Source organism: Oncorhynchus nerka, linkage group LG21 (assembly GCF_034236695.1).
Source record: "Oncorhynchus nerka isolate Pitt River linkage group LG21, Oner_Uvic_2.0, whole genome shotgun sequence".
Taxonomy (NCBI): Eukaryota; Metazoa; Chordata; class Actinopteri; order Salmoniformes; family Salmonidae; genus Oncorhynchus; species Oncorhynchus nerka.
Window position 1 is genome coordinate 9832762 of NC_088416.1, and position 19154 is coordinate 9851915.

Sequence of the window (19154 nt, forward strand, 5' to 3'; positions counted from 1 at the left end):
AACAAGGTAAATAATCAGGGTAAAAGTAAATACTCACCCCTCTGTTCCAGGGACGTCATTGGTGACCTCTGAAGTATCCTCTTCGTCTGAGGACCCAGCACTGGATGACTCCTCATCACTGTCAGCTAGGCAGTACGTCCGTGGTCTGTACCTGGTGCACACACACGATTCAGTATGGATTCATCTCCATTGTTTTCAGAGGGAAAGCTGACTCTTAGAACTACAAAGCCTGTTCATACAGCGATTCCTCATTTAAAAAGTTGCAAGCTTACACCGGCGGGACTTAGAGGTACCCATTGCTACAGACCACCACGAGGGGGAGTTAGAGCCCTCATTATGCATTTAGGTCCCAAGGTTTTTATATGACCCATCATATCGAGTGGTTCCAATGACGAATTTGACGAGAGCCACCCGTCCGTGGTGACTTTCTTCAGCAAAGATGGCTGACAAAACATTACGGGGGAAGCAAATGTAAGTTGTTATGTCTTAACGAGTCAAGCAAAAAATCTACAATTGAGAGGAATATGTTAGTTAATGTAGAGATAAACGATTGTGCATATTTGTAACTATGCAATAGACTAGAAACATGATTTACGTAAAGGCTGATTTGTAATTCATATATACAGAATAAAATAACAGTATATCCTGCCAGCACGCCCGCAAGCGTGCTGAATGACGCGTGGAAGAGAGCGAGGAACGAGATGGGAGTAACAATCCAGGCTATTTGCTCTGAGACTGGCATAATAATGTAATGAAACAAAGCAGGGAGCAGGTTTCGAACCCTCAACATTCTAGTCCGAAGGCCAGCACCCTATCGACTGTTCCTAAATGTATTAATTGGGGTTGGGGCAGATTGTGGCTAAAAACACTATCAATTGGAATCTTTAACATGTGGAAAGGGGAAAAAGCATTATTATTAGTTTTTCACAAGCGTAACTGGATGGGCTATAACTGAACAATAGACTATTCAACTTTTACTAAAGAATTGTCTAATAGCCGAGCTAGGTGTGAACCCCCCCCTCTCCTCAGCTTGAGCTAGGTGTGAAGTTAGCTTGAGCTAGGTTGGAGTTATTAAAACTCGTTTTTCAACCACTCCACAAATGTGTTGATAACAAACCATAGTTTTGGCAAGTTGGTTAGGACATCTACTTTGTGCATGACACAAGTCATTTTTCCAACAATTGTGTACAAACAGATTATTTCACTGTATCAATTCCAGTCGGTCAGAAGTTTACATCACTAAATTGACTGTGCTTTTAAACAGCTTGGGAAACTCCAGAAAATGATGTCATGGATTTAGAAGCTTCTGATTTTCTGATTTAGAAGCTAATTTACATCATTTGAGTCAATTGGAGGTGTACCTGTGGATGTATTTCAAGGCCTACCTTCAAACTCAGTGCCTCTTTTTAGACCTCCACAAGTCTGGTTCATTCTTGTAAGCAATTTCCAAACGCCTGAAGGTACCATGTTCATCTGTACAAACAATAGTACGCAAGTATAAACACCATGGGACCACGCAGCCGTCATAACTGGTCAGGAAGGAGACGTGTTCTGTCTCCTAGAGATGAACGTACTTTGGTGCGAAAAGTGCAAATCAATCCCAGAACAACAGCAAAGGACCTTGTGAAGATGCTGGAGAAAACAGGTACAAAAGTATCTATATCCACAGTAAAACGAGTCCTATATCGACATAACCTGAAAGGCTGCTCAGCAAGGAAGAAGCCACGGTTCCAAAACCACCATAAAAAAGCCAGAATATGGTTTGCAACTGCAAATGGGGACAAAGATCATACTTTTTGGAGAAATGTCCTCTGGTCTGATGAAACAAAAATAGAACTGTTTGGCCATAATGACCATCGTTATGTTTGGAGAAAAAGGGGGATGCTTGCAAGCTGAAGAACACCATCCCAACCGTGAAGCACGGGGGTGGCAGCATCATGCTGTGGGGGTACTTTGCTGCAGGAGGGACTGGTGCACTTCACAAAATAGATGGCATCATTATCGAACAAAACATACATGTATTGTGTAACATGATGTCCTATGAGTGTCATCTGATTAAGATTATCAAAGGTTAGTGATTCATTTTATCTCTATTTCTGCTGTTGTGACTATCTTTGGCTGGGGAAAATGGCTGTGTTTTTTGGGGATTTGGTGGTGATCTAGCATAAATATATATTGTGTTTTCGCTGTGAAACATTTTAAAAATCGGACACGATGGGTAGATTAACAAGATGTTTATCTTTCATTTGCTGTATTGGACTTGTTAATGTGTGAAAGTTAAATATTTAAAAAAAAATTTTTTTGAATATCCCGCGCTGCCTTTTCAGCAGAATGTTGGGGGGGTGGTCCTAGACAGGTTAACTGGCTGAGGAAGGCTATGAGGCTTAACAACTTAGTAGAAGTTAGATTTTTATTTTATTAGGCCTACTTACAATTGCAACTGGTCAAATGTAGCATCCTACATAAAACAATAATTTAAAGAAAACAAATCTCCACCGTCGCACTAAAACAATCATTAAAAGCGCACATTTGTAAATCCCAAACTCTAAAAGTAATTGGAAAGGTAGATACAAATTGTGTGTGACATTGTGGTTACAATAAAGAATGTAGCTCATCAATCAAATGTCAATCAATATACTTTTTATAGCCCGGCTACTGTTGTGAAAATCCCTCAACTTGCAATGTATTCGATGCTTATGTACTCTATAGTGTTACATATCTAACTCAAAACAACTTTTCTTCATCAACATCTTTATGCTTTCGTTAATATTTTTGCTCTTCTTCCACAGTTGATTCGTCTGTGAAGATGATGCTATTCAATGTCTCGCCAGCTTTGATCCATGCCTGGGCACGCAGGACACAAAGTTCTTTGTTTGTCAGACGAATCATTGAAATCATTGACTCACTCAGGCGTTGAAAAGGGCGATGAATGAGATTGAGTCACAATCCATGCTAGGCACACCTGTGAGCTCTGGAACTCCAACACCGACAGGCAGAGTCAACATACGGTTCGTCAGGTTTTCGGTTCACACTGACATTCCCATTCCTCTTCTGACAACAGAACTTGACCAACTGCTCACCAGGCACAGCAAGGGCCGCCCGGACCGTTATGCTGCCCTGCTATTCCAAGGATGTGTAACTGAAGAGAGAGATCACGAGTGGGCACAAAATATCTAGCCTTCCCGGTGTATCGCTTCGCGCCGCTCTGAGACAAGCATGGAGAAACAAAAATGTAAAAATATTCCATGATATTCTTATATGTGTAGGCTGAATATAAGCAAGTGATGTCTGCTAAATAAACAAGTTCGGATTCTCCAGAAATAAATAATTCTAAATAACAAACTGCCTTTATTTACAAATTACTGAGAATGTCTCACCCCATGTTCAAGAATTGCCTTTTTCCATCGCTCACTCTAGGTTACATGAAAACTAAATCTCCAAAATATCATTACTTTTTAAACAAAGCCATTATTATTATTAATAAATGTAGAATTATATAAAAGCCCCATAGATATTCACACAGATCTAACTGAAAATGCCCCTTAGTAATATAGAGTCCTCCAATCCTCTACATGTAATTATTGGCGGAGAGTCACATCATTGGAAAAAACATTTGTAGATATATTGTTAAAAATGGTGGAGGTCTTTTTTAAAGAGCATATTGAAGTTAGAAGCAAAAGCCTACAACTATTTTAGCACCGTTTCCCACTGCTCTGAGACAAGCATGGGGACTCTGAGATAAACCTACTTCCTCCCCGTCTGGGATTTGAACCCCGGTCTCTCGTCCCCTCGACACAGGGATTCTTTACCTAAATAGCCAAGTACTGTACTGTCGACTGTCACGTTGTACAGCGCCATATTTTTCGTTCCATCCTAACAGAAATCCAGAGGGTTTTTCATTTTTCGTGGAATAGAAACACCATAATATTAATCCAATTAATTAAGTACCAGTCAAAAGTTGACACAACTACTCATTCCAGGATTTCTTTATTTTTTTACTATTTTCTACATTGCCCCTTAGATATTCTCAGATATTATCACAGATCCTAATGGAAAATACCCCTTAGATATTAATTTAGAGTCCTCCAATTTTTTTCATCGATGTACTGTAGGCCTACCATAGGCGAAATGAGTCTCACTAGTGTTGAGTAATGTGCTGTTAAAAATTATGTTGGTCTTATTTATTTAAAGAGCATACAAGCAAAAGCCTACAACTATTTTGGCACCGTTTCGCGCTGCTCTGAGGCAAGCATGGGGACTGGTCTTGATAAATCAATGAGATTTTTTATTTTCACTTAATCTCCATTTGGGTATTGGTTAGACAATCATTTGAAAATTAGGGTGCAGAAATGTTATGCTCTTAGTGTAACCTTTATTTAACCGTACCTGTCAAAAGTTGACACACCTACTCATTCCAAGATTTTTCTATATTTTTACATTGTACAATAATAGTGAAGACATCACAATTATGAAATAACACATCTGGGACAGGAGGACAGCCTACTCCTTCCTCCCCAACGGGGATTTGAACCCCGGTCTCCCGCATTCTGTAGTACAGACATGGCCTGCTCTCCCTTATGTAAGGAATTAGACACTTTCCCATGTTTACTACAGTATGTATTATAGACTGCACAGTAGCCTAATATACAAAAATACATTTCGTTAATAAAATTATTTTAAAAAACACTGTCAAAATGCTTTAGTTATGATCCATAACGAATTACTATGGGAATAAATATCACTGATTTACAGAAATATTGGAACAAAGTTGTCTAATGAAGGCAAACAATTATGAATCCTCCAATCCTGTAGCCTCCTCTTGACTGTCACATTGTTCAGCGCCATATTTTCCATTCCATCCTAACGTAAACCCTGAGGGTTTTGTTTTTCCCTGAATAGAAACACCATAATATTAATCAAATTAATTAAGCCAAATTTCTTAAATCAATCCCATATACTATGTTATTACAAAAAAGATTTAAAATTCTCTGGTAATGCCAATACGGAATACTATCAAATACGTCTCAAAGGTTCCCTCCGGTGGTCAAACGATTGAGCAGTGTTTTCCACAAGTACATAGAGTAGCCAGCCAAATAGAAATAAAATTGCCAGCTAGGCTCCCCCGATCCTGGGGGCAAAATAGAGCTCATCATTGAAGGAACTCCATTTTGGTGGCCTCTGGTACATTGAATTATTGAATACTTTATCAAGGTTTTCTCTCAGATTGGAAACATTTGTTGTGGTATTGTGCAGAAAGACTGAAAATATATGAATTCAGTGTATTGTTAGCTGTTTTGAATATTGTCTCGGTCTAGGCTTATATGATCAGGACTAAGTAAGAGAACATTAAACATTTGAGATTAAAGACTTATTTACAGTTTAACTGCGAGATATGAAATGCCACATTGATGTTTGTTCTTCAAATGATGTATTTAATTAAAACAGAAATTTGAAGTAAATAGCCCACATGATCTAGAAAAATGTATTAAAAGGTTTGGTTTTTAAGAGGTTTACCTTTGTGTCAGGTTTTCCATTTCAAATTCACAATTTAAAAGTCCACACGAATGCTTAAACCACATCAGGAGACCACTTGAGGTCTGGAAAAAAAAAAACTAGAGAAATTTAGTGTGTAGTTTCCAGCTTCAACAAATGCCCACTCATGATATCATTTTCCAAGGTAAGCATAGAGTACTTTGTAGTTAACATTTAACTGTGCAAGTTGGGAAGGTTTTCCCATCTACCAGAAGACTGTTTTCTTTAGCATAATTGCTAATGATTTACACAAAGTGGTAGACCCCTGCACCGCACACAAAGAGACGGTCATTTTCATTGCCAGTTTAGAAAGTTGCGTTGATGCATTCTGTTCATGTCTTACGATAAACTTAGTCAAATTAATACAATTTCAATTGAATTCGTTTTTTTATATATAGTTGAATTCCATTTTAATGCCTGCATTTCGCGAGGGCCCTAATTATCATATTCAGACCAGAACCTATTGTTCCTGCAATGATGATTCACCATCTTCATCGAATGTTTTCATAATTTATCTGCATATAAGAGCCAAAAAGCCTAGGCCTACCAGTAGCCTATGAAAATTAGGGAGTCAAATGAACGACTCTCACCGATGCAAAGTGAGTGACGAGTCACTCACTTTAGCGTCAGTCTGGCAAGCCCTGACATCCTATGAAAGGAAACTAGGAAAACCTTTTGTTTACTTGTCCCGATGCGATACCATGGATATATAACCACAACACATAATTTATGAAAGGCAAAGGGATATAGGAGAACCAATTTATTCAGTCAGATCGACACCGATGATAAGCTAGTAAACACTTGCTGTTCTGTTATCAATCAATGCACAGTAAATAGCCTACAATGAGCCACAACTCCGCGTGGCTGTCTATGTGAAACACAAACACATAGAAATTAAAATAGGCTAAGTCGTGGATTTCGACTCATCGTTACCACTTACAGTTGAAGTCGGACGTTTACATACACCTTAGCCAAATACATTTAAACTCAGTTTTTCACAATTCCTGACATTTAATCCTAGTCACAATTCCCTGTTTTAGGTCAGTTAGGATCACCACTTTATTTTAAGAACGTGGAATGTCAGAATAATAGGAGAATTATGTATTTCAGCTTTTATATATTTCATCACATTCCCAGTGGGTCAGAAGTTTACACACACTCAATTAGTATTTGGTAGCATTGCCTTTTAATTGTTTAACCTTTCCACAATAAATTGGGTGAATTTTGGCCCATTCCTCCTGACAGAGCCAGTGTAACTGAGTCAGGTTTGTAGGCCTCCTTGCTCACACACGCCTTTTCAGTTCTGCCCACACATTTTCTATAGGTTTGAGGTCCGGGCTTTGTGATGGCCACTCCAATACCTCGACTTTGTTGCCCTTAAGCCATTTCCCCACAACTTTGGATGTATGCTTAGGGTCATTGTCCATTTGGAAGACCCATTCACAACCAAGCTTCAACTTCTTCAGCTTAACTGTCTTTAGATGCTGCTTCAATATATCCACATAATTTTCCTACCTCATGGTGTCATCTATTTTGTGAAGTGCACAAGTCCCTCCTACAACAAAGCACCCCCACAACTTGATACTGCCACCCCCGTGCTTCACGGTTGGGACGGTGATCTTCGGCTTGCAAGCCTCCCCCTTTTCCTCCAAACATAACGATGGACATTATGGCCAAACAGTTCTATTTTGTTTCATCAGACCAGAGGACATTTCTCCAAAAAGGACGATCTTTGTCCCCATGTGCAGTTGCAAACCGTAGTCTGGCTTCTTTATGGCGGTTTTGAAGCAGTGGCTTCTTCCTTGCTGAGCGTCCTTTCAGGTTATGTCGAAATAGGACTTGTTTAACTGTGGATATAGATACTTTTGTACCTGTTTCCTCCAGCATCTTCTCAAGGTCCTTTGCTGTTGTTCTGGGATTGATTTGCACTTTTCGCACCAAATTCCGTTAATCTCTAGGAGACAGAACGCGTCTCCTTCCTGAACGGTATGACAGCTGCGTGGTCCCATGGTGTTTATACTTGCGTACCATTGTTTGTACAGATGAACGTGGTACCTTCAGGCGTTTGGAAATTGCTCCCAAGGATGAACCAGACTTGAGGACAAACATTTTTTTTCTGAGGTCTTGGCTGATTTCTTTTTATTTCCCAGGATGTCAAGCAAAGAGGCACTGAGTTTGAAGGTAGGCCTTGGAATATATCCAATGGTACACCTCCAATTGACTCAAATTAGGTCAATTAGCCTATCAGAAGCTTCTAAAGCCATGACATCATTTTATGGAATTTTCCAAGCTGTTTAAAGGCACAGTCAATTTAGTGTATGCAAACTTCTGACCCACTGGAATTGTGATAAAGTGAAATAATCTGTCTGTAAACAATTGTTGGAAAAATGACGTGTGTCATGCACAAGGTACCAACTTGCCAAAACTATAGTTTGTTAACAAGAAATGTGTGGAGTGGTTGAAAAACAAGTTTTAATGACTCCAACTTAAGTGTATGTAAACTTCTGACTTCAACTGTATATTACATAGGACATGCAAAATCACGAGCATCAAGCTCTCTACCTACTCTGTGTAAAGAAATTCAACAGGCGACAAGTGTCGGTCCAAAATAATCCCATAGAAACGCATTGGGATTATTTTGGATTTTTTTGGGGTGAGAGTGAAACCTCTCGCTTCGCATGTTCCTCTCTGCTGCGTTTCCCTGTCATCGCTCGCTTCGTGACTGACAGGCGCCTATCCTACCAATAGCTCTTTAGAAGATGCATATCGCCAATTCGAGTGCGAAAGGGCTTGACGGACTAGCGAATTTAAACTTTTAAATGAAAAGTAACGTAGTTAATATGAAGTGGAAAATGTAGCAAGCTCTAAATGAGTCGGTAAATCGGCTGATTAGCCGGCGCGAATGGAAAACACTGATCGAGTATGGACTGATGCATCCTCTTGAGATCCCCTTGGTTTTAGAATTCACATGAGGACACACAGTCTGAACACTGACAAAATGAACCCATTCACAATGTCAGTTAGATGGAATGGAAGCTACACGTAATGAAATGACCACAAAAACAGATCGAAATGGAACGAAAATGGAAACGAGAAGGCCCCAGAGAAACGCTGCACTCACCAGGTGAAGAAGATATCCACGTAAGGGTGTGCGTCCAGGAACAGAAGGAAGGAAGGACAGAGAAAAAGGAGGTGTACAGAAGACGAGTTAAAAGAGAAGTGTAGCTAACCCCTGACCCCGTGGAAAGCTAATTCTGTCATTATCATGTGTTCAGAGGAGGAAAACAGTGTGAACCTTTAACAGTTGTTTCAAGACAATGTTTACAATCATTACTAGAGTAGGTCACAACACCAGTCAGTGTTTAGTGAGGACCGTTCCTTCCCCTTACCCATCCTTGCTGAGGTCTCTGAAGCGCATACAGTCGCCGTCCTTCCCCAGTCTGATCAGGTTCATCTTGGTCTCCAGGGTCATCAGGAAGGAGCCGCTGTACGAAATCTCCAAGTCAAACCACAGACCTGGGGGAGAGAGACAGACAGACAGACGTAGGTCATTGTGAGTTGTGAGTATGTGTGGGGCGGGGGACGACAAGTTTGTGTGTCTGTGGTCGCAATTGCACATCTCAGTGTGTGTTTAGAAGAATCACAACAGAGTGGAAGAACGTACATCAGATGATCATTTTGACAAAACCAAACTACTTCAACCAACTTTGATCAGTAACATACCACCATTGACTGTAGTATGAAAAATATCAGTGCTGAAAAGCAGTGCTTCAGGTAAAGTAATTGGAAACTACAGTAAGTGATGAACTTTCCAGATCTGCAGAGCCTAAATGTTGAGTAGATCTGGCTAAAGGTTCTCAGTCTGTGGCAAATGCTCAGGACACTAGCCTTCAGTCTGCCATTCACTTCTGCCTCCTTCCCTCCCTCGCTCCCCTGCCTCTTCCCCTCCCACAAGCATCTCGGACCCCCACGATCATCCCTCTCTCAAATCTCCCTCCATCTTTCTCTCATTGCCTGACAGTGGAAGAGAACCGAAGTGAGGGATACAAAAAGAGAGAAAGAGAGAAAGAGGGAGAGATCACAGGACCCTTTGAACAGAGGGGAAACAGTTGGACACCGTGCGATACCCCTCATAGGGCTCGTTTGATGTCAGCGGGGTGCTGCTCGCTGTATAAACATGGTTCTCTTCTGAAAGCCCCAGCCCTGCTAATCTGGGTTAGAGAAATCTCCTATCAATGCCCCGGCCCAAAGCCGCCCTCACATGGGGCAGGCCTGGGTTCTCCGACAGGGGGCCCATCACACACAATATTACACAGCATGTGAACACACACTAGCACATATACGGTAACACACACGGAACTGTACTTTGGGAGAGTGTTACTTTACACCACTAGGGGGCAATCATGGGTTGATAGATGATGCAGGCTTGTGTGTGTGTGTGAGAGAGAGCAAGAGAGAGAGAACACACTTTCTCTTGGCAACACAGTAAGACTTCCCACTAACACATCACTTGTACCTCTCCTACAGCAGGAATGATGGGAATTCTATCGGCCTTAATCAGACAGTCAATCAATAGACAAAACAGACACATACAGTTAATTCAGACTCCTTCACTTTAACCACATTTTGTTACATTACAGCCGTACGCTAAAATGGATTAAAATTACATTTCTTTCATCAACCTACAATCAATAACCCATAAAGACAAAGTGAACAGAGAAATACTTTATTTACATAAGAATTCAGAACCTTTGCTATGAGACTGGAAATTGAGCACAGGCGCATCCTGTTTCCATTGATTATCCTTGAGATGTGAGGGATAGGTGAAACTTTGCCCTAGCAAGCGATAGAAGGATAGATGAACAGAGCAAAGTACAGAGAGATCCTTGATGAAAAACCTGCTCCAGAGAGTTCTGGACCTTCAAATCAAATGTTATTGGTCACATACACGTGATTAGCAGATGTTATTGCGGGTGTAGAGCAATGCTTGTGCCTTCACCACACTGTCTGTATGGGTGGTCCATTTCTATCCACCTACCCCACTGCAGTCCCGTCGATGTAGATGGTGGGGGGGTGCACGCTCTGCTGTTCCTGAAGTCCATGATCATCTCCTTTGTTTTTTTGACGTTAAGTGAGAGGTTGTTATCCAGGCACCACACTCCTACCTGTAGGCTGTCTCATCATCGTTGGTAATCAAGCCTACTACTGTTGTGTGTGTCGTTTGCAAACTTGAGTTGGATGCGTGCTTGGCCACGCAGTCATGGGTGAACAGGGAGTACAGGAGGGGGCTGAGAACACACTGAGCACGCACCCTTGTGGGGCCCCAGTGTTGAGGATCAGTGGAGTGGAGGTGATGTTTCCTACCTTCACCACCTGGGGGCGGCCCGTCAGGAAGTCCAGGACTATTTACATAGGGCAGTGTTCAGACTCAGGGCCTCGAGCTTAATGATGAGCTTGGGAGGGTACTATGGTGTTGAATGCTGAGCTAGTCAATAAACAGCATTCTTACATAGGTATTCCTCTTGTCCAGATGGGAGAGGGCAGTGTGCAGAGTGATGGCGATTGCCCGGGGCGATAGTGATTTAGCTCAGTTACCTTAGCTTTATTGGGTCCAGGAACAATGGTGGCCATCTTGAAGCATGTGGGGACAGCAGACTGGGATAGGGAGATTAAATATGTCCGTAAAAACACCAGCCAGCTGCTCTGCGCATGCTCTGAGGACGCGGCTGGGGATACCGTCTGGGCCAGCAGCCTTGCGAGGGTTAACACGTTTAAATGTTTAACTCCGGTCGGACACTGAGAAGGAGAGCCCACAGTCCTTGAAAGCGGGCCGCGTCGGTGACACTTATCCTCAAAACGTGCAAATAACGTGTTTAGCCTGTTCGGAAGCAAGACGTCAGTCTCGGCGACGTGGCTGGTTTTTCTTTTGTAGTCCGTGATTGTCTGTAGTCCCTGCCACATTCGTCTCATGTCTGAGCCGTTGAATGCAACTCCACTTGATCTCTATACTGATATTTAGCTTTTTTGATTGCTTTGCGGAGTGAATAACTACACTGTTTATATTCTGCCATATTACCAGTCACCTTGCCATGGTTAAATGCGGTGGTTCGCACTTCCAGTTTCGCGCGAATGCTACCATCTATCCACAGTTTCTGGTTAGGGTAGGACCTCAGACTAGGTCAAAGGTTCACCTTCTAAAAGACGGAAGCCACAGTAACAAAAGGCACATGACAGTCTGCTTGGAGTTTGCTAAAAAGGCACCTAAAGGACTCTCAGATCATGAGAAACAAGATTCTCTGGTCTGATAAAACCAAGATTAAACTCTTTGGCCTGAATGCCAAGCCTCAAGGCTGGAGTAAACCAGGCACTGTTCATTACCTGGCCAATACCATCCCTATGGTGAAGCATGGTGGGGGCAGCATCATGCTGTGGGGATGTTTTTCATCGGCAGGGACTGGGAAACTAGTCTGGATCAAGGGAAAGATTAACGGAGCAAAGTACAGAGAGATCCTTGGTGAAAACCTGCTCCAGAGCACTCAGGACCTCAGACTGGGGCAAAGGTTCACCTAACAGGAAAACGACCCTAAGCACACAGCCAAGACAATGCAGGAGTGGCTTCGGGACAAGTGTCGGAATGTCCTTACGTGGCCCAGCCAGAGCCCGGACTTGAACCAGATTGAACATCTCTGGAGAGACCTGAAAATAGCTGTGCAGCGATGCTCCCCATCCAACCTGACAAAGCTTGAGAGGATCTGCATAGAATGGGAGAAATACCCAAGAACACTTGAGGCTGTAATCGCTGCAAAAGGTACTTCAACAAAGTACTGAGTAAAGGGTCTGAATACTTACGTAAACGTGATCTCGTTTTTATTTATTTATAAAAATGAAAAAATGAAATACAGTTACACAAATCCTCAACTGGCAGCTTCATTAAATAGTACCCGCAAAACACCAGTCTCAACGTCAACGACTCCGGGATACCAGTTGAGGACATGAGGCATCTTTCTCAAAACTAGACACTAATGTACTTGTCCTCTTGCTCAGTTGTGCACTGGGCCACCCACTCCTCTTTCTATTCTGGTTAGAGACAGTTTGTGCAGTTCTGTGAAGGGAGTAGTACACAGCGTTGTACGAGATCTTCAGTTTCTTGGCAATTTCTCGCATGGAATAACCTTCACTTCTCAGAACAAGAACAGACTGACGAGTTCCAGAATAAAGTTAGTTGTTTCTGGCCATTTTGAGCCTGTAATCGAACCCACAAATGCTGATGCTCCAGATACTCAACTAGTCTAAAGGTGGTCAGTTTGATTGCTTATTTAAATCAGAACAACAGTTTTCAGCTGTGCTAACATAATTGCAAAAGGGTTTTATAATGATCAATTAGCCTTTTAAAACGATAAACTTGGATTAGCTAACACAACGTGCCATTGGAACACAGGAGTGGTTGCTGATAATGGGACTATGTACACCTATGTAGATATTCCATAAAAAAAATCAGCAATTTCCAGCTACAATAGTAATTTACAACATTAACAATGTCTATTTCTGATCAATTTAATGTTATTTAAAAAATTGACAAAACAAATGTGCTTTGCTTTCAAAAAGAAGAACATATCGGAGTGACGGCAAACTTTTAAACGGTAGTGTAGACACACACTTTTTAAAAAATCACTGGGGGGGGGGGGGGTTAAGGGGTCTGAATACTTTCCGAATGCACTGTACAGTCATGGCCAAAAGTTGAGCATGACACAGATATTAATTTCCACAAAGTTTGACTCTTTAGTGTCTTCAGATATTTTTGTCAGATGTTACTATGGAATACTGAAGTATAATTACAAGCATTTCATAAGTGTCAAAGAATTGCTGTCAATTAACTTCTGGGCCACATCCTCTGATGGCAGCCCATTCTTGCATAATCAATGCTTGGAGTTTGTCAGAATTTGTGGGTTTTTGTTTGTCCACCCGCCTCTTGAGGGTTGACCATAAGTTCTCAATGGGATTCAGGTCGGGGGAGTTTCCTGGCCATGGACCCAAAATATCGATGTTTTGTTCCCCGAGCCACCTAGTTATCACTTTTGCCTTATGGCAAGGTGCTCCATCATGCTGGAAAAGGAATTGTTCGTCACCAAACTGTTCCTGGATGGTTGGGAGAAGTTGGGAGAAGTTGCTGTGTTCTTACGCAAAATTGTGATAGAGCCCACTTCCTTGGCTGAGAAGCAACCCCACACATGAATGGTCTCAGGATGCTTTACTGTTGGCATGGCACATGACTGATGGTAGCGCTCACCTTGTCTTCTCTGGATGCCCCAAACAATCGGAAAGGGGATTCATTGGAGAAAATGACTTTACCCCAGTCCTCAGCAGTCCAATCCCTGTACCTTTTGCAGAATATCAGTCTGTCCCTGATGTTTTTCCTGGAGAGAAGTGGCTTCTTTGCTGCCCTTCTTGACACCAGGCCACCCTCCAAAAGTCTTCGCCTCACTGTGCGTGCAGATGCACTCACACTTGCCTGCTACCATTCCTGAGCAAGCTCTGTACTGGTGGTACCCAGATCCTGCAGCTGAATCAACTTTAGGAGACGGTCCTGGCGCTTGCTGGACTTTCTTGGGTGCCCTGAAGCCTTCTTCACAACAATTGAACCGCTCTCCTTGAAGTTCTTGATGATCCGATAAATGATTGATTTAGGTGCAATCTTACTGGCAGCAATATCCTTGCCTGTGAAGCCCTTTTTGTGCAAAGCAATGATGACGGCACGTGTTTCCTTGCAGGCAACCATGGTTGACAGAGGAAGAACAATGATTCCAAGCAGTCTATTATTCGAACTCAATCAGCATGACAGAGTGCTCTCCAGCCTGGTCCTCGTCAACACTCGAGAGAATCACTGACATGATGTCAGCTGGTACTTTTGTGGCAGGGCTGAAATGCAGAGGAAATGTTTTTTGGGGATTCAGTTCATTTGCAATTCATCTGATCACTCTTCATAACATTCTGGAGTACCGTAATTGCTGGACTATTAAGCGCACCTGAATATACCGCACCCACTGAATTATTTAAAAAATATGTATTTTGTACATAAATAAGCCGCACGTCTATAAGCCGCAGGTGCCTACCGGTACATTGAAACAAATTAACTTTACACAGCCTTTAAACGAAACACGGCTTGTAACAAAAATAAATAGGCTTTAACGAAACACGGCTTGTAACAAAAATTAAAACAGTAGCCTACCAAGAAAGTCATTGGTCACTATCTTCCTCCTCCTGTGCACTGAAACCACTGAAGTCATCTCCTTCGGTGTCGGAGTTGAATAGCCTCAGAATTGCTTCATCCGATGTTGGATCGTTTTCATTGTCGCTCGTCACTTTCATCCGGAGGCAAATACCCCGCTGAGCTCATGCTGCCCCTTCAACACGCAGCAGTCCAGCCTTTCGAAACCCGTTGACGATAGTGGATTTTTTGACAATGCTCCACGCTGTCAGGACCCACTGGCAGACTTGACCATAAGATGCTCTTCGCCTGCGGCCCGTTTTAGTGAAGGATTTCTCCCCACTTGTCATCCAAGCCTCCCACTGAACAAGGAGCGCCACCTTAAATGCACGATTTACACTGATGTCGAGTGGCTGCAAATACTTTAGGCCATCTGCTTTTCTTCCCTCTGAAAGCTTTTGTTGTCTTTCTGCACTGAGTCAGTTCCTCACGCTGCTGTTTCCAACGTCTTATCATCGACTCATTAAGGCCAAGCTCCCATGCAGCAGCTCTATTTCCTTTTCCAACAGCCAGATAGATCACTTTCAACTTGAAAGCTGCATCATATGCATTTCTCTGTGTCTTTGCCATGATGAGGGTGACAAAATTACTACCGTAATCAGAATGATGGGAAGTTTGAGCGCGCTCGATTTACGTCACATTATGTGACGGTGCTCAGTTTTTTGGCGGCATGAATCTTGTGAAAGCGGGAACTATCCATAAATTAGCCGCGTCATTGTATAAACCGCGAGGTTCAAAGTGTGGGAATAAAGTAGCGGCTTATAGTCCGGAAATTACGGTATATGCAAATTGAAGCAGCATACTGTGAAAATGTATATTTGTGTCATTCTCAAAACTTTTGGCCACGATTGAACATAGTATACACACACACACACAATTGGAGTCTCATATCCTCCTCCAAACAGTGAAGCTCTGTATGAGTCTGTAATTGAATAACATATATCCTCTATATCACATGGTCTTCGTTATCATGGCATGTCTTTGAACACTGTGTACAGAACGACCACTGAAGGTGTCCTGCATGGCACTACATGGCTTTGAAATGACAGATGTTAGGCCTACTTACACTTAGAAGAAACTTGATAGCTAGACAGACAAAGTTTCAGTACAAATGTAATTAGCAGTGAGTATTATAATCATTTTCAATTCTTATTGTAGGCCAATTTTCTGTGTGTGCTTTCATCCAAAAGTAATTTATCTAGGACTATGCTTGAGTGAGAGGAAAATCATAAAGAGAGTAGCAAGCCCATAAAATCATAAAGAGAGTAGCAAGCCCATAAAATCATAAAGAGACTTGAAAGCCCATAAAACCAGCAAGCCATCAATGTGCCGGGCCGACCTTTAGCCTCACTGTTCATGTTGCTTTCACAGAAACATAGCAGGTTGAGAAAACGAGGAACTATGCAGGACAACCAACTCGTGACACCATTCGCCTACGGGGTGAACACTCCCAGGGGGAAGGGTTGGAGAAGCTAGTGCTTCTTTCTCAACATCGTCCTCTCCAAGCCTAAACGCCAGCTGTGCTAAGTGACCACAAGGCAGCCCTGTGACACCAGAGGCAAGCAAACGCACACAACCACACCCCCAGCCCTGTCCACTCAGACCTACTCCGTCCACATCCCCATGGTGAGAGAGAGAGAGAGAGAGAGAGAGAGAGAGAGAGAGAGAGAGAGAGAGAGCCCGGGGACTTGTGGCCCTTGCCTAACCCTGTGTGTGGCTCTAGCGAGCCCTGGTGATAATAAGGCTGTGTCCGACAGCGTTAGGGAAGGCAGGGCTGATGGCGTGGGGAGAGGAGCCCCAAATCGCTAGCTGCGAGAGCAGCGTCGAAAGGCCAACTCTGGCTTAATTGGGGTGAGCTGGCCTGGTGACGAGTCAGACGAGCGGAGCACTCCCATGCATATAGGCTCAGAGGAAGGAAGGATACCAACGTGAAAGCACGCGGGAAAGTACACACTCTGACACAAAAGCATACAAGCGAGTGCACGTATACGTGCACACAGAGAGGGAGAGAGAGAGAGACAGATGTTGGTCCTTAGGCCCAGCCTCTATTCCACTGCCAGTGAGTTTTATTGATCGTGGTTGCCCAGCAGTTCCAGTAAGGGCAGAAGGCGCAGAGACCTGGCGCTGCCTGGAGGACAAGCAGGCTGCACACTACAAACTGGGCCTCTCGAACTCCCTGGATTATGTAAATGTTTCTTTAGACTGTAAGCTAGAGGAATCTTTTCCCTAAGAAACATTATAGTTGCATACACGTGTTCCAATGCAAATGATTCAAATGTTGGTCAATTCTAGCAATTATTTTGTCGGTTAACCTGCACATTGCCAGTTCAGCTGTATGTTAGCCTCAGTCTAGAACAGTGGTATTCAGTGGTCAGGCTGGGGGGGTGGGGGATTGGCACTGCAGCGGGGTTGCCAAAATAAAAACATGTTTGAGAGACTAAAATGTAACGAATTAAAGGTTATTTGTTGATAGAAAATAATGTTTTCCAGCTATATTCGACAGCAAATTCTACTGTTAGTGAGTTTTATATCGATCTAATCCCTACTTACTTGGGGGCCTATTTTGAAACGGTTAACCAAGTTGCAGCATATGATCATTACTAAGTAACATTTGGTTGCGAGATAGTGTGACTCTGTAACCGAGTTGGATCGAACCACAATATTATTGACATCATCTTACATTGCAAAACATTACATTGCATAACATCAGGAAAAAAACCGATATCTTCCCAGAAAGCTGATTACCGTACTCCTTAAACCCATAACAACTCACAAAAAAAAACACAATTAACAACCCAGAAAAAAAAATGGGTCGTGCTCATTCTTATTGGAAAAGTACAAGTAGCCCCTCCAGATTTCACTCAATGTTTTACTGTTTGGTGACTAATGAACATAACCCAGTCCTCCTGAGTGTAGTGGAAGTGCATTCCTCCAACTCTGATCCAACAGAATCTGTTCCCCTCTCAGCCTGTGGTGGAATCCTTTTCCTCCTTCATTAAGTCACATCGGAGCGCGGGGCGATAGAAATGACAAAACAATGGTGGCAGTGACTCACAGAGGAACAGCAGGGAGACAACGAGAGACCTAGACAGAGAGTGTTCGGCAAAAAGAGGAAGAAACAGAATGAGAGGAACAGAGAGAGGGAACAGAGAAACTGGGAGAATTAAAGATGGGTACTGTGGAAAGACGGGTAGAAAGACAGAAGCGACAAAACCCAAATGCCAGACACAGAAACACACATTATTTCACTAGTGTTCATCTCTTCCTGTCTGTAACTCAAGCCCATGGGAGAAGCAGATTCAAGACTGGGCCCTAGTCATTTAGAGGCCATAGGAGGGCCATGCCCCAATGGAGTGGGGGCATTCAGTGGGCCAGTCATCTTTAGCCATTACTAGAATGTAAAGTATCTGATCTACATATCATATGACGCCATCTCTCCTAATATTTACACACTAATAAGATGCAGGAAAATCTATACTGTGGGGCGTAAGGGTGTACGTACCCAGAAATGACATGTGATGTGTATGCACCCAATAATGATGACCTACTGTGCAAATATGGAAGGTGCTGGATGGTTAGAGGTTACGAGAGACACACTTGCTTCTGCTAGAAAGCAACCAACTGACAGTCACTCTACCAAAGTGAAGGCATTTACCTCTAGTAATATTAATATGATGTATTGTCCAAACCTCCGCACAACTGTGCTATACAAACTGCAGCGTGTCTGTACTGAGAAGCCGGTTGTGCAACTAACAGCCAAGTCTATGACCCCTCTAGTGTACCTCAGCCTTTATTTACTCAGGTCTAACAGATAACCATGTGACCCACTCAACAGCTCAGGACTTGATTACGTTGTACTTAGCAAGGCATTTGCCCACAACACACATTCCATCACACTAGCAAAACACGCTAAACAATAGCGTCACTAACATAGTACGTTATTCATCGATAATGTTGTCAATGAGTGAGCAAACGCCTATCAGGATTGGGTTGACTCCTGTGGAACATAATGACCTAATTCTTCTTGTTAGATATATTCATTGATAATGTTGTCAACTTGTGGTATTGAGTTGAGCTATTGCCCCTACTGGAATTGCACATTCTCCCTCTGTTGATGAACGCAATGCTAGAATTCTTATTCTTAGATAGTCCCAAAAATACAGAATGGAAGCGTTAAGTCATCACCGACACGGACCTGTCTGGCGTCTTGTTCAATTAATCATCTATTCCCATGACTTATCGATCATATGATGGTCTAATTTGTGTGTGTGTGTTTGCGTGCGTGCACGCTGCCCTAACCATTTCCAAAAATGTATCCTCCTACGCCATCATAGCTTTTTCTAATGCTGAATGAATA

The 19154-nt window shown here is 42.6% G+C and overlaps 1 protein-coding gene across 3 annotated transcripts in view; it reads right to left on the reverse strand.

The window, feature by feature from the left end:
- The window catches only part of LOC115103828 (testis-expressed protein 2-like), a 69213-nt gene that overhangs the window by 4068 nt on the left and 45991 nt on the right, over positions 1–19154 (reverse strand). Inside the window, exons 9-10 of one of the 3 annotated variants that reach the window (XM_029624798.2) lie at positions 8922–9048; positions 38–145 (exon numbers count right to left, since the gene is read on the reverse strand). In XM_029624798.2, the coding sequence (XP_029480658.2) occupies positions 38–145; positions 8922–9048 (235 nt within the window). Of the gene's footprint in view, positions 1–37; positions 8644–8921; positions 9049–19154 lie in introns of those variants that run through there. The other 2 variants (XM_029624797.2, XM_029624799.2) reach the window with 2 other exon arrangements.